Below are 15,085 nucleotides of genomic sequence, written 5' to 3'. Positions count from 1 at the left end.
AGCAGGGGTATGGGGCAGTGCCGACACAGCTGTTGCAAAATGACAGACTCTGCAAAGCCTTCATATTCTTCTTTTGGTCATTAACAGGGCTGGTGCTACCACTAGGCAAACTAGGCAGCCGCCTAGGGCGCATTGCTGCCTAGGGCGCCCAGTCTGTTCTTACTTTCTTCTCTATGCAGCAAGCAACTAAGTCTCAGCAATAGCAGGCAGCCGCTGCTCCGTTCGCACATAGTGTGAGAGGCGCAGCGGCAGCAGAGGACTGTGTCCCGACTCCCGAATGAATGGAAGCAAGCAAACATTAATTGATGAGCACTAGTAGGTTGCATTGATGGGTGCTGGTAGACTGCATTTGATGGACACTGGTGAGGCTGCATTTGATGGATGCTGGTGAGGCTGCATTTGATGGGCGCTGGTGAGGCTGCATTTGATGGATGCTGGTGGGCTGCATTTTATGGGCGCTTCATTATAGAGGTAGGGTATACATGGGCAGGGCAAAGGGGGTGGGGTCAGGGGTGGAGCCGGGGGGGGCAGCAAAATTAGGTTTCGCCTAGGGTGTCAAAAATCCTTGCACCAGCCCTGGTCATCAAACATGATCAAGGACTGTAGGATATGCCTGGATAGGAGTAGTTGGTGCGCCATGTCATCACCCTGGTGCATGAAACAGTTCTGATAGATTTGGCGTATTTATTTGTGTATACTGTTTTCAGTCAGAAGAGCAGACAGGAGGCACTCTTGCTGTTATTCTCTTAACCAATCAGTGAGCAATTTGTGTTCACTTTGCTGACTTCCTCCCAGGAATGATTACCTATTAGCCAGTCTTGGTTGCATGTCTACCGATCTGTCCTTTATACAGAGACAGCCCATTAAAGTGAAGCTCCAGTCACATCATTTCTATTTGGTTTTGGATAGAGTGGAAAGGGGTTTGAGCTTCTTTCACCTTTTTATTGCTGCCCTTATGGTAGGTAGTCACCAAAACCAACATTAAATAGAATATTTTTCAATGGGTACACTGATAGCAATACAACTTTTTTTATAGACTGGAAAAAGAATCTCTATTAGGTTTTTATTGCTGTTTGTGTCTGAATGCTCCTTACACTTGTGGTCATTGGGAAGAAATTGTCAGAAACTATGAAATCAGGCCGAGACAGAAGTACAGTTAAATCACACTTGTTTAATAATAAAAGTAAAAAGAACAAACATAGTCAAAACATGGCCAAAGTTCAGTAACTGGAATGGACAGTCAGCCAAGCCAGAAGTCAGGGATCAATGTAGTGGAACAGCAAGCAGGATCTGAAGCCAGAAGGGATGTCAGCAAAGCAAGTTTGAACAGGATCGCAGGAGATCATTTCTGTGATGTTGACCAAGGCAAAGGCAGAGATCCTCTAGACTGGACAGCTTAAGTAGGCAGGACTGACGAGCAGGATATCATCAACAGCTGAGTAACTGTGGAGAGATAGGAGCTGGCAATTAGCCGACAGCTGAGCGGCCAGCTCAGAGAAGGAAGGGCTGAGTCCAGCCCTGACAGAAACACCCCCTTACAGATAGCTAAATGGATCATCGGTGTCAGTGGGAATGTATTCGAGAGGCAGAAATTGTTCATTGCTCAAGGAACCCCTAGCAACCTCAGGAGGAACCCTTAGTTGAGAAACCCTGGTTTTTACTGTACAAAATAAGGTGCGTTGGCATGGACCATAGGGTGAGTACATGGATTGAAAACTGGCTACAAGGGCGTGTTCAGAGGGTGGTGATAAATGGGGAGTACTCAGAATGGTCAGGGGTGGGTAGTGGGGTCCCCCAGGGTTCTGTGCTGGGACCAATCCTATTTATTTTGTTCATAAACGACCTCGAGGATGGATAAACAGTTCAATCTCTGTATTTGCAGACAATACTAAGCTAAGCAGGGCAATAACTTCTCCGCAGGATGTGGAAATCTTGCAAAAAGATCTGAACAAATTAATGGGGTGGGCGACTACATGGCAAAAGAGATTTAATGTAGAAAAATGTAAAATAATGCATTTGGGTGGCAAAAATATGAATGCAATCTATACACTGGGGGGAGAACCTCTGGGGGAATCTAGGATGGAAAAGGACCTGGGGGTCCTAGTAGATGATAGGCTCAGCAATGGCATGCAATGCCAAGCTGCTGCTAATAAAGCAAACAGAATATCGGCATGCATTAAAAGGGGGATCAACTCCAGAGATAAAACGATAATTCTCCCGCTCTACAAGACTCTGGTCCGGCCGCACCTGGAGTATGCTGTCCAGTTCTGGGCACCAGTCCTCAGGAAGGATGTCCTCTGGAAATGGAGCGAGTACAAAGAAGGGCAACAAAGCTAATAAAGGGTCTGGAGGATATTAGTTATGAGGAAAGGTTGCGAGCTCTGAACTTATTCTCTCTGGAGAAGAGACGCTTGAGAGGGGATATGATTTCAATTTACAAATACTGTACTGGTGACCCCACAATAGGGATAAAACTTTTTCGCAGAAGAGAGTTTAATAAGACTCGTGGCCACTCATTACAATTAGAAGAAAAGAGGTTTAACCTTAAACTACGTAGAGGGTTCTTTACTGTAAGAGCGGCAAGGATGTGGAATTCCCTTCCACAGGCGGTGGTCTCAGCGGGGAGCATTGATAGCTTCAAGAAACTATTAGATAATCACCTGAATGACCGCAACATACAGGGATATGTAATGAAATACTGACACATAATCACACACATAGGTTGGACTTGATGGACTTGTGTCTTTTTTCAACCTCACCTACTATGTAACTATGTGTAACAAGATATGGCTCAAGGGGAGTGTGAGCTGTATGCTCACTAGTAACCCATAAAGATGCCAGGAGGAGCAGCAGTGGCACAGATGTTGCAGATGGATATGATTGGATTGGAGTAGCTGGTGCACCAAGTCATCACTCTGATGCATGAAACAGTTTTGATAGATTTGGCGTATTCATTGGCGTATACTGTTTTCAGTCAGAAGAGCAGGCAAGGAGGCACTCTTGCTGTTATTCTCCAAACCAGTCAGTGAGTAATTTTCGTTCACTTTGCTGACTTCCTCCCAGGAACGGTTACCTACCCTGTTTCCCCGAAAATAAGACCTAGCGCGATTGTCGGTGATGGCTGCAATATAAGCCCTACCCCCCAAATAAGCCCTACCCTGTTTCCCCAAAAATAAGCCCTACCCTGAAAATAAGACCTACAAGTCTTATTTTCGGGGAAACAGGGTATTAGCCAGTCATGGTTGCATGTTTACTGATGTGCCTTTTATACAGAGACAGCCCATTGAAGTGAAACTCCAGCCACAGTAATTCTATTTAGTCTTGGATAGAGTGGAGGAGGGTTTGAGCTTCTTTCACCTTTTCATTGCTGCCCTTATGGTAGGTGGTCACCAAAACCAACAATAAATAGAATTCTTTCCAATGGGTACACTGATAGCAATACAACTTTTTTTTAGACTGGAAAGAGAATCTCTATTAGGTTTTGATTGCTGTCTGTGTCTGAGAGCTCTGATCATTTCTTGTCCTGGTTCCAACTCTTCCCCACTTCAAAATTCTAAAAGCTTTACAGGATCTCCACTCAAGTCATAAGTATCTAGAGTAAGACTACCTTCTATAAACGAATGTTTACTTGGCCTTTTTGTTTTTCAATAAAGTGATTATGTAAGATATGGATATTTGTATAAATGTATATATTACTCCTGTAACTTTTTGAGGCCTTCACCTAAAAGCTGTATTTCATTTTTGTGTATGATGGTCTCCATAGAATAGTGGTCTTTTTCTTTTCTACTTGTTCCAACTTTCTTAGATTAGTGACCTTATTAATAAAGTCCGGGAAGCCTTTATTGAGACCCTGGATGAATTGCAGTGGATGGACGACACATCAAAAGAAAAAGCCAGAGAAAAGGTTAGTAAAACTGGTATTTTTTTTTCCGTTTCCAATGCTTTTTATTAATAATTTTAAAAGAAAGAACATACAAACAATGTGGTACAGTAAACCATCATGGGTACAAGGCCACAAAGCCTCCACATACGTATATACGCTTACCCCTGACGCAGGTAGTCAGACACTATAGCTAGCTTCTGTGTTTTTTACCTATAGCAGCCTCCTTTCCCATAAGACAAGTGGGCCTACTGGTACTAGGTTGCCCCCAGGACTTATACACAATGCTACAGCGCCTGGTTACCACGCCAGGGCGTGCGTGAAGTGAGCAAAGAAAACAGGTACTTGCGGTTGGCAGACAGGCAGAGTGGTTCAGTGACAGTCCAGGTACAAGGCAGGTAAGATTCAGAATAGTCAGGGTCAGATCCGTAGTCAAAAGACAGGCAGAGTTCAGAGAGTAGTCAATATACGATCCAAGGTTGTCAATAAGGGAATCAAAACAGGGCAGACAAACAGGGAGCTTGGAGCACGTCTTACAAACGCAATATCACAAGCATGAGAATGCAGGCTGGTCTGGTTTAAATCAGGTTTGGTCTCCACCCAGAGACTGGATGCATCAATCACCTTGCAGGTGGGCAGACAGACAAGGAGAACGCCATAGCTAAAACCAGGATGCTGGAATGAGGAGCAGGAGTGTTATATGCTCTTGGCATATAGTACATTGACAGAATAGAACAACAGAGGGTCAATTTGATACAAGCAGGGCTTTTTTTCAGCAGGAACGCGGGGGGAACCTCTGGCACTGAATGTATGTAATGGCTGGGGGGGTGCTGGAGGGTCTATCCCTGGCTGCTGGGGGATCTATTGTTGCAGAGGGATCTATTGTTGCTGGGAAGGACCTACTATTGAGTGAGGAGTCTATTGATGCTGACTGCTGGGAGACATTTTGTGGCTGGGGTGGATCTATTTTGCGGGGTGTAGGTATTGTTTTTGTCGGGAGGTCTATTGTTGCTGTGGGGATCTATTTTTTGTGGAGGGGTCTAGTGCTGCTGGCTGCAGGGAATCTATTTTACTGCTTTCCTTGTTATCATTAACAAAGTTCATACAAATTAAGTAGCACCACAAAATGATACTTGGTTCTGTATTTTCCTAAAGGGGTGATACTGGGAGGTAGGTAGGGGGTGGAACCAAGGGACAGTGCTCGGAGGTGGGTAGGGGGTGGAACCAAGGGACAGTGCTCGGAGGTGGGTAGAGGGTGGAACCAAGGGACAGTGCTTGGAGGTGGGTAGGGGGTGGAACCAAGGGAGAGTGCTCGGAGGTGGGTAGGGGGTGGAACCCTTGGGACAGTGCTCAGAGGTGGGTAGGGGGTGGAACCAAGGGACAGTGCTCGGAGGTGGGTAGGGGTGGAACCAAGGGACAGTGCTCGGAGGTGGGTAGGGGGTGGAACCCTTGGGACAGTGCTCAGAGGTGGGTAGGGGGTGGAACCAAGGGACAGTGCTCGGAGGTCGGTAGGGGTGGAACCAAGGGACAGTACTTGGAGGTGGGTAGGGGGTGGAAACAAGGGACAGTGCTTGGAGGTGGGTAGGGGGTGGAACCAAGGGACAGTGCTCGGAGGTGGGTGGGGGGTGGAACCAAGGGACAGTGCTCGGAGGTGGATAGGGGTGGAGAAAAGCGGTGATGTAAAAGCGTGAGTACCTGCACCTATAAGAAAAAAAGCCCTGGATACAAGATCTCAGAAATCATATCCCCGTGGACTCAGAATATAAAATGCGGCTAAGGTCCATGTTCGGAAATGCAAATAAATACAAAAATAATATAAACTCTTCCAACTATTGTCGAAAAATGAACAAGGTTCCAGAATCTTAATTTAATAACAGAGCCTAAGGCAAGGGACTGGTCAAACTTTACAGCTCGCCTACGATACACAGGGTCAAGATAGTAAAGAACAAGAAGAAACAGAAAAGAAAGAAGTAAGAAGTACTAAGTACTGTGTGCCAACCTTCTATTCCAGGGGTGCAACCTAAATAAGAGCAGCCCGGGAGTCACCAGTCAGATATTTAATCTAGGGATCCCAGGATTTGTCAAAGGATTTGATTGCATCATTCAATATGGCTGAAAGACAGTAATTTACCATGGTTCAAGACTGCTTAGCCTTGAGTAGGCCAAAGGGTATGGTAGCTGACCTCCAGGACCTGGCTATAGTGATTTTTGCTGCCACAAAAATAAAAGTAATCAATCTTCTCAAGTGTCTCGGGGCATTCTCCACAGGGCTGCACAGCAACACTTGTTTCAGGAACTGGTATTATTTATAATTATTAGTATTATTATTTAACAGGAATCTTTCACCCGTGAAAATGGCCCTCTGGCGGCCAGTAGCTAACCAATTACATAAAAATGACCTGGTTAAGAGTCTGTCCACCCAAACCTAATTTTTTTTTTTAAAGATGCTGCAGAGTTATTTACCCAAACGTTATTTTTTTTCTAGATGCTTGGTGCTTGGTAGATGTCCGAGGACATTTTATGTCCGAGGACATCTACTCCATCGTCTTGGTGAGATCTGTGATTCTGTGCTACATTCCTGGGTCTGACACCTGCTGTGCACATTTTGAAGGGTTCCCACTCTTCCTGTTGGATTTTATAATTCATTTAAATTATGTAGAATGTAACAGGCAGAACTGGAACAAAAATATGGCAGTGACACACAAAACTCCCGGGTGCGGAGAAATCATGGCAATGAGATCTTGTTCTTGGAGTATCCAAGACCTGTAAGCAGCCAGGAGATGAATCAGTCCACTAAGCTACTCCTATAACTAAAATATAACTTTTGGCTTGATTTATCTTTTAATCCATCCATGAGAGCACATGAGAAGAGCACACAGCCTGAGAGTTATTGATTGTGAAGAGCCCGATAAGCAACATATTTGGCAACCAATGACAATGGAAAGCTTCGACTATCTAAGCCTTTAGCCCACCTTAAAGAGGTTCTTCAGGAAAGTGTTGAAAACTTTCCATTTTTATTCACAAAGAGAGCCTGTTGCGTGGTTTACAGTTCCAAAGGGCTGTGTATGGTTTGAGCCCCTATTTGAAGCTACTGTGCAGAGGCAGAAAGGTTGTTATAGAAGGCACTGTCATAGATACCCACTTAGTGTAGTTACTTGTGTATCTATTGTAGTAACTATCCACCTTTGTGAGCAACTGACGTTTTACTCTTTTAGACTTCCATCTTCTTGTGACTCTACACTTTTTAGGCATTATTTTGGTGTTATTTTGAAAAATTACAAAAAGATATCAGTCAATAATTTATTGTACACATTGTAGCAATGTCAAAGGTTATGCTTTATGGTAAAAAAAAAGAGGGGAGACACCTGGGAAAGGAAAGGCTGCACACCCCAAAATTATTTAAAAACGGGAATTTACCCCCAAGAATGAAGGGGCTTTCAAAGCAGCGAACAACAATACAGATGTTCTGTGGTTTAAAAGGTAGCTTTATTAAACATGGGACATTGGAGTAAAAACATGAACTGTATACATAAAGTTATAAAAGGCACAGGAGCAAAGCTATACATAAATCGTGTACTACAAAAGCGCTTGGATGGTACTGACGCGTTTCGACCCCATCGGGTCTTCTTCAGAGGAAATGCATGCGCTGTAGAGGAATTTTGCATACACGAAGAAATAATACCAATATGGTTGTGTACAGTTGTGTAAACTGAGCATAGTTATATATAATAAGAGTTTTTAAACATAATTACCAAAAGGTATGTGTATAGCTGTGTCTCCTGAGCTTACGATTTTTAGAGCAGCCTCCACTATCCGGTCCCAACACCAGGGCCCCCCGGTCAGCCAGCACCCCAGGAGAGGGAGCTTGAGCAACAACTGCGCGACTTACGATGGCTTACATCTAGGAAGAACCCCCGCATACAGCAAGGGGCATGTGGATCAGCACCACCTGTGGTCTGAACATCAAGCAGCAACATCAGTGGAAGTATGTAAAGGGAATAGTGTCATCACTTTCTATAGAGTTGTATAAATCGAGTGATAGTGATATTAATGATATTATAGGATTTATTTAAAGGCTGTTGGGCCTAAATTTTACCAAAGTTAAATACCATATTTATCGGCGTATAACACGCACTTTTTTCCCCTTAAAATCAGGGGGAAATCGTGGGTGCGTGTTATACGCCGATCCCCGCTATCTGTGATCTATCGGAGCGATCGCCGCAATCGCAGCCGACATTCACATAGCGTGTAGTTTTAAATATGGCGCCGCGGAGTTCGGAGGGACTCGGCGGAGCTGAACGAGCGCCGCCGAGATACACATAGTCGAGTGTTCTCGGCTCTTTCCGGCGCCGCTCACAGTCACGCCCAGTCCCGCCATTGGACCTGTGTTATGTCCATCATAGGGCGGGACTGTGAGCGGCGCCGGAAAGAGCCGAGTACACTTGACTATGTGTATCTCGGAGGCGCTCGTTCAGCTCCGCCGAGTCCCTCCGAACTCCGCGGCGCCCTATTTAAAACTACATGCTATGTGTATGTCGGCGGCGATCTTTCAAGCGATCTGTCCAAGCATGTAATGAACACTGGGGGCAAGGCTGCACTGACCACTGGAGCAAGGCTGCACTGACCACTGGGGCAAAGCTGCACTGACATGCCTGCACTGTAATGGCTGCACTGACAAGGCTGCACTGACATGGCTGCACTGACAAGGCTGCACTGGGGCAAAGCTGCACTGACAATTCTGCACTGGGGCAAAGCTGCACTGACAAGGCTGCAATGGACACTGACAAGGCTGCAGATAGACACGATAAGGCTGCATTGATGGGCATTTTAATGTAAGTTTTTTTTCCTTAAACTTCCCTCCTAAACTTGGGGTGCATGTTATACGCCGATAAATACGGTTTCTTTGTAAATTTTAATCGAGAATTATAAAACGTATATAGATATATGAGCACTGTAAACTAAAAAGAAGATGGGGAAGTGAAGAAAATGACAAGTTGGGAAAGGGAAAGGGACAAGGGAGAAAGGAAATAGAGAAGGGAATGGGGGGGGGGGGGGAATAGTGAGGGAAAGAGTGTGGTGAGGACTGGTGGGGAATGTGGTGAATGGTAGGGGAGGAAAACAAAGGGGGGGGGGGGGGGAGACAGGGGGGGAGGAAAGGAGGGGGGGAAAGGGGGAAGGGGAAAGGGGGAAGGGGAAAGGGAAAGGGGGGGGGGAGAGGGAGGAGGGGGAGGAACAGGAGGGGAAAGGAAAGAAGGAAAGGAAGAAAGAAAGCGATGGAGGGGTAAAGGAGGGAAGATTCTGCCTAGGCCTGGGATAGGACAAAGGGAAGGGGAAGAAAACGAAGAAAAACAACTGGAGGAGAGGGAATTAGAGGGGGAAGAAAAATGGACTTGGTCAGCAGGAGGATGAGTGTGTGTGGGAGTAGTGCTAAAGGAAAAAGGCATGATAGTGCGTGCAAAAACTGAAAAGAGTGGAAGTGAGTGAAAAGGAAACTGCTGGAAAGAAGAGGGAAGGAGAAAGGGATGTGTAGTACAGGTTTTGTAAACAGTGTGTGGATAGGACAGCAGTAACAATGTGAGAAAGTGTAGCCATAATTAGCGGGGAATCGTGAAATACCAAAAATGTGGATTTGTTGGTTTACCTGGGGGTGCCGAACATGTAGCAGCACACAGTGTGTGGAAAGCAGTCTGGAAGAATTGCACCAAAAAGGGTATGATGGCTGTGTGTGAGATTGTAAAACATGTTACAATCAAACTAACAATACAAGAAATAGTCTGTTGTAAAGGATCAGAAAGTACCTGGGTTTCAGGAGCCTCTATGAAAATAGTGTTTCCTGCTGGAACTCTGGATATCCAATGCAGATCCCTGTGTGGGACCTGCGCTCTTTAAAAGTAACAACCTCTAACACTAATTGGTTGCTGGTGATGAACCACAGGTGTATGCCAGCCACCCCCACCCTACTCACCTGTGTGGGGATAGTGCTGACTGTCAGCACTCCATGTGTAAGTCACCCGGCGTTCCGAAGGACGCTGTCCCGGCTCCGCCGTCCCTACTGACGTAATGACGTGGCGCCATGACGTCACGTGCATGTGCGCGCACCGCGATGCGCGCGCAGGCACTGAAACGGCGTCCGGAAGGGTTCGGAATGACGCTGGCAGGGGAAGTTCATGTCCCAGAGGGTCCAGCCCTCTCGTGGTCATGTAAATAGGCGCAGGGCCCTACGCCTGTCTCCCCCTGCCAGGAAGAGGCACAGTATTGCAACCGCTACCCCCCAAGAAGGGGAGGCGGCTGGACCGGTAGACCAGATCCGGACCTGAGTGGAAGAAGACATAAAAAAAAACACACATACATTATAGTAAGTTGGATTTCAGAGCACTTGGGACACTGAATACCGGCCCATGTGCAGATGAAATCATTCTATTATTTACAACAATTATAACATATGCCTTAATCCATACCATGAGGGCATGGGATGAAGAATATTTTTCTGGAAACTGAGAGCTTGTTGGCATACATTTAAAGAGTCCATACGTTTGTTCACACATCATCTCTTTCTATTACAGAATTAATTGTGCTGTTCTTACACCTCCTGTGGGAGATGCATACAATAAAAAAAGTATTTTAATTGAAACATTATATGAACAAAAAACACATTGAGTACAAATCGCATGGGGGAAAAGACGAGGAAGCATATTAAGTGCAATATGATGAATGCGATACAGTAGGCACAGAGAGTACCAACATTCCCAGCAACAAGTAGGCCAGCAACATGTAGGCCAAACCTCCCCATGTTTTAATGTGTCTTGCCTGAGGAAAAACCTGAAAGAAAGGGGGCAAAAGAAATTGATTCGTTAAGTCTGGGGGGGGCGACATGGCCTGTAAATGAAAGATCCATTTTTGCTCTTTTTGGAGCAGGACCTTATTCCAGTCGCCTCCCCTCTCTGGTATTTGTACTTTACGAAGTACTGTGAAGGTTACGTTGGGCACCTTGTAATTATGTTCATAAACAACATGTCTACCAATCGGGAGATACCTATCTCCAATTTCCATGCTGTGCATGTGTTTTGATACTCGCCGCCATAGTTCTTGCTTGGTTTTGCCGATGTAGTAGGCACCGCAGTCGCACTCCATGAAATAAACCACCCCTCGGGTTTGGCACTTCGCAAAGTGCGACGGCTTGAATATTTCCCCATTGGGAAGGCGGAAGGATTTGGCTTTCCTTATGAGTGGGCAAAAAGTGCAGTGACCGCAAGGGAAAGATCCAGTGATGTGGCATTGTTTGGATCTTTTGTGTTGATTTTTAAATTCACTTTGGACAAGCGTATCTTTAAGAGAAGTGGCTCTTCTAAAGGTTATTGAGGGTTGTTTTGGGAGAAGAGTTTTTAATTTGGGATCATCGGTCAAGATGCTCCAATGTTTCTGTAATAGGTTTTTGATGGTAACATGTTGACGTGAGAAGCGCATGATTATGCGAGTTACGTTAGAAGAGTCAAGAAGTTTGGGTTTTTGCAACAGGGTAGCTCGAGATTGTGCCATGGCTTTATTGTAAGCTTTTTTCAGGCACGATCGACTATATCCGCGTGACAGGAGGCAGTCCTGGAGGAGCCCAGCCTCTTTCTTGAAGAGTGCATCCGATGAGCAATTGCGACGGAGGCACAAATATTGCCCATAAGGTATGGAACTCTTCAAGGGTATTGGGTGGAAACTTGTGGCATCTAGCACTGTATTACCAGCTGTATTCTTACGGAACAAAGTGGTGGAGAGTTTGTTTTCCGGGGTTGTTATTACCCGAATATCCAAAAAGGTGACACTTTCACGACTGTGGGACATGGTGAACTTAAGGCCATAGTTGTTCACATTCATTATGTTGAAAAAATCCACGAGTTTGGCCTCTGGTCCCTCCCAGACGACGAAGATGTCGTGGATGTACCGTAGCCATTGTGAAATATGGTTAGTGTACTCGACGAGTCCCTTGTCGCCTAGGAGGGACTTCTCCCACTCCCCCAGGTACAGGTTCGCATATGAGGGGGCACAACAGGTCCCCATTGCTATACCCTGCACCTGGAGGTAGTGGGAGTTGTCAAAGCTGAAAAAATTGTGATACAAAATGTATCGTAGGCCAGTGAGAATTAAATCATTCGTGGATGGATCATAGTGCGGGCAATGTTGGAGGATGTTCTGCACAGCAGTCAACCCCATTTTGTGGGGGATACTGCTGTACAGGGCCTCCACGTCGATGGTGACTAGGATGGAGTGGTCTGAAATTTCAAGATTGTCAAGAATCTGCAAAAAATGTATCGTGTCCTTCACAAAAGAGGGCAGGGAGTGAACAAAAGGCTGGAGGTGGGCATCAATAACCCGGCTGAGATTCTCAGATATTGCCCCATTGCCGGAGACAATGGGGCGGCCGGGTGGATCGGTTAGGTTTTTGTGAATTTTTGGTAGGCTGTAAAAGGTAGCCACTTTGGGGTGTTTGGTGCGGATGTAGTCATATGTGTCTTTTGTGATAGAGCCTCTAGAAAAGGCTTGATCTATCATTTGGTAGAAGCCAAGCAAGAACTATGGCGGCGAGTATCAAAACACATGTACAGCATGGAAATTGGAGATAGGTATCTCCCGATTGGTAGACATGTTGTTTATGAACATAATTACAAGGTGCCCAACGTAACCTTCACAGTACTTCATAAAGTACAAATACCAGAGAGGGGAGGCGACTGGAATAAGGTCCTGCTCCAAAAAGAGCAAAAATGGATCTTTCATTTACAGGCCATGTCGCCCCCCCCAGACTTAACGAATCAATTTCTTTTGCCCCCTTTCTTTCAGGTTTTTCCTCAGGCAAGACACATTAAAACATGGGGAGGTTTGGCCTACATGTTGCTGGCCTACTTGTTGCTGGGAATGTTGGTACTCTCTGTGCCTACTGTATTGCATTCATCATATTGCACTTAATATGCTTCCCCGTTTTTTCCCCCATGCGATTTGTATTCAATGTGTTTTTTGTTCATATAATGTTTCAATTAAAATACGTTTTTTATTGTATGCATCTCCCACAGGAGGTGTAAGAACCGCACAATTAATTCTGTAATAGAAAGAGATGATGTGTGAACAAACGTATGGACTCTTTGATTGTATGCCAACAAGCTCTCAGTTCCCAGAAAAATATTCTTCATCCCATGCCCTCATGGTATGGATTAAGGCATGTGGTTATAATTGTTGTAAATAATAGAATGATTTCATCTGCACATGGGGCGGTATTCAGTGTCCCAAGTGCTCTGAAATCCAACTTACTATAATGTATGTGTGTTTTTTTTATGTCTTCTTCCACTCAGGTCCGGATCTGGTCTACCGGTCCAGCCACCTCCCCTTCTTGGGGGGGTAGCGGTTGCAATACTGTGCCTCTTCCTGGCAGGGGGAGACAGGCGTAGGGCCGTGCGCCTATTTACACGACCACGAGAGGGCTGGACCCTCTGGGACGTGAACTCCCCCTGCCAGCGTCATTCCGAACCCTTCCGGGCGCCGTTTCCGTGCCTGCGCGCGCATCGCAGTGCGCGCACATGCACGTGATGTCACGGCACCACGTCATTACGTCGGTAGGGATGGCGGAGCCAGGACAGCGTCCTTCGGAATGCCGGGTGACTTACCCATGGAGTGCTGACAGTCAGCACTATCCCCGCACAGGTGAGTAGGGTGGGGGTGGCTGGCATACACCTGTGGTTCATCACCAGCAACCAATCAGTGTTAGAGGTTGTTACTTTTAAAGAGCGCAGGTCCCACACAGGGATCTGCATTGGATATCCAGAGTTCCAGCAGGAAACACTATTTTCATAGAGGCTCCTGAAACCCAGGTACTTTCTGATCCTTTACACTAGACTATTTCTTGTATTGTTAGTTTGATTGTAACATGTTTTACAATCTCACACACAGCTATCATACCCTTTTTGGTGCAATTCTTCCAGACTGCTTTCCGCACACTGTGTGCTGCTACATGTTCGGCACCCCCAGGTAAACCAAAAAATCCACATTTTTGGTAATTCACGATTCCCCGCTAATTATGGCTACACTTTCTCACATTGTTACTACTTTCCTATCCACACACTGTTTACAAAACCTGTACTACACATCCCCTTCTCCTTCCCTCTTCTTTCCAGCATTTCCTTTACACTCACTTCCACTCTTTTCAGTTTTTCACGCACTATCATGCCTTTTTCCTTTAGCACTACTTCCCCTCCTGTTCCTCCCCCTCCTCCCTCTTCCCCCCCTCTTTCCCTTTCCCCTTCCCCCTTTTTTCCCCTTCCCCGTTCCCCCCCTCCTTTCCTCCCCCCCCGTCTTTCTTTTCCCCTTCCTCCCCTCCCCCCCCCTTTGTTTTCCTCCCCTACCATTCACCACATTCCCCACCAGTCCTCACCGCACTCTTTCCCTCACTATTCTTCTCCCCCCCCCTCTTTTCCCTCCCCCCTCATTCCCTTCTCTATTTCCTTTCTCCCCTGTCCCTTTCCCTTTCCCAACTGGTCATTTTCTTCACTTCCCCATCTTCTTTTTAGTTTACAGTGCTCATATATCTATATACGTTTTATAATTCTCGATTAAAATTTACAAAGATATTTAACTTTGGTAAAATTTAGGCCCAACAGCCTTTAAATAAATCCTATAATATCATTAATATCACTATCACTCGATTTACACAACTCTATAAAAATTCATGACACTATTCCCTTTACATACTTCCACTGATGTTGCTGCTTGATGTTCAGACCACAGGTGCTGCTGATCCACATGCCCCTTGCCGTATGCGGGGGTTCTTCCTGGATGTAAGCCATCGTAAGTCGCGCAGTTGTTGCTCAAGCTCCCTCTCCTGGGGTGCTGGCTGACCGGGGGGCCCTGGTGTTGGGACCGGATAGTGGAGGCTGCTCTGAAAATCGTAAGCTCAGGAGACACAATTATACACATACCTTTTGGTAATTATGTTTAAAAACTCTTATTATATATAACTGTGCTCAGTTTACACAACTGTACACAACCATATTGGTATTATTTCTTCATGTATACAAAATTCCTCTACAGCGCATGCATTTCCTCTAAAGAAGACCTGATGGGGTCGAAACGCGCCAGTACCACCCAAGCGCTTTTGTAGTACATGATTTATGTATAGCGTTGTACACGCTCCTGTGTCTTTTATAACTTTATGTATACAGTTCATGTTTTTAC

The 15,085-nt window shown here is 45.7% G+C and overlaps 1 protein-coding gene across 2 annotated transcripts in view; it reads left to right on the top strand.

Annotated features, from left to right (window-relative positions):
- MMEL1 (membrane metalloendopeptidase like 1) overlaps nucleotides 1–15,085 on the top strand; it is a 307,801-nt gene that overhangs the window by 248,725 nt on the left and 43,991 nt on the right. For both annotated transcript variants that reach the window (XM_073603585.1, XM_073603583.1), the window contains exon 14: nucleotides 3,806–3,904. In XM_073603585.1, coding sequence (XP_073459686.1) covers nucleotides 3,806–3,904 — 99 coding nt within the window. The remainder of the gene's footprint in view (nucleotides 1–3,805; nucleotides 3,905–15,085) is intronic.

Source organism: Aquarana catesbeiana, linkage group LG10 (genome assembly GCF_042186555.1).
Source record: "Aquarana catesbeiana isolate 2022-GZ linkage group LG10, ASM4218655v1, whole genome shotgun sequence".
NCBI classification, from domain to species: Eukaryota; Metazoa; Chordata; class Amphibia; order Anura; family Ranidae; genus Aquarana; species Aquarana catesbeiana.
This window is presented reverse-complemented; position numbering and strand designations above follow the sequence as displayed.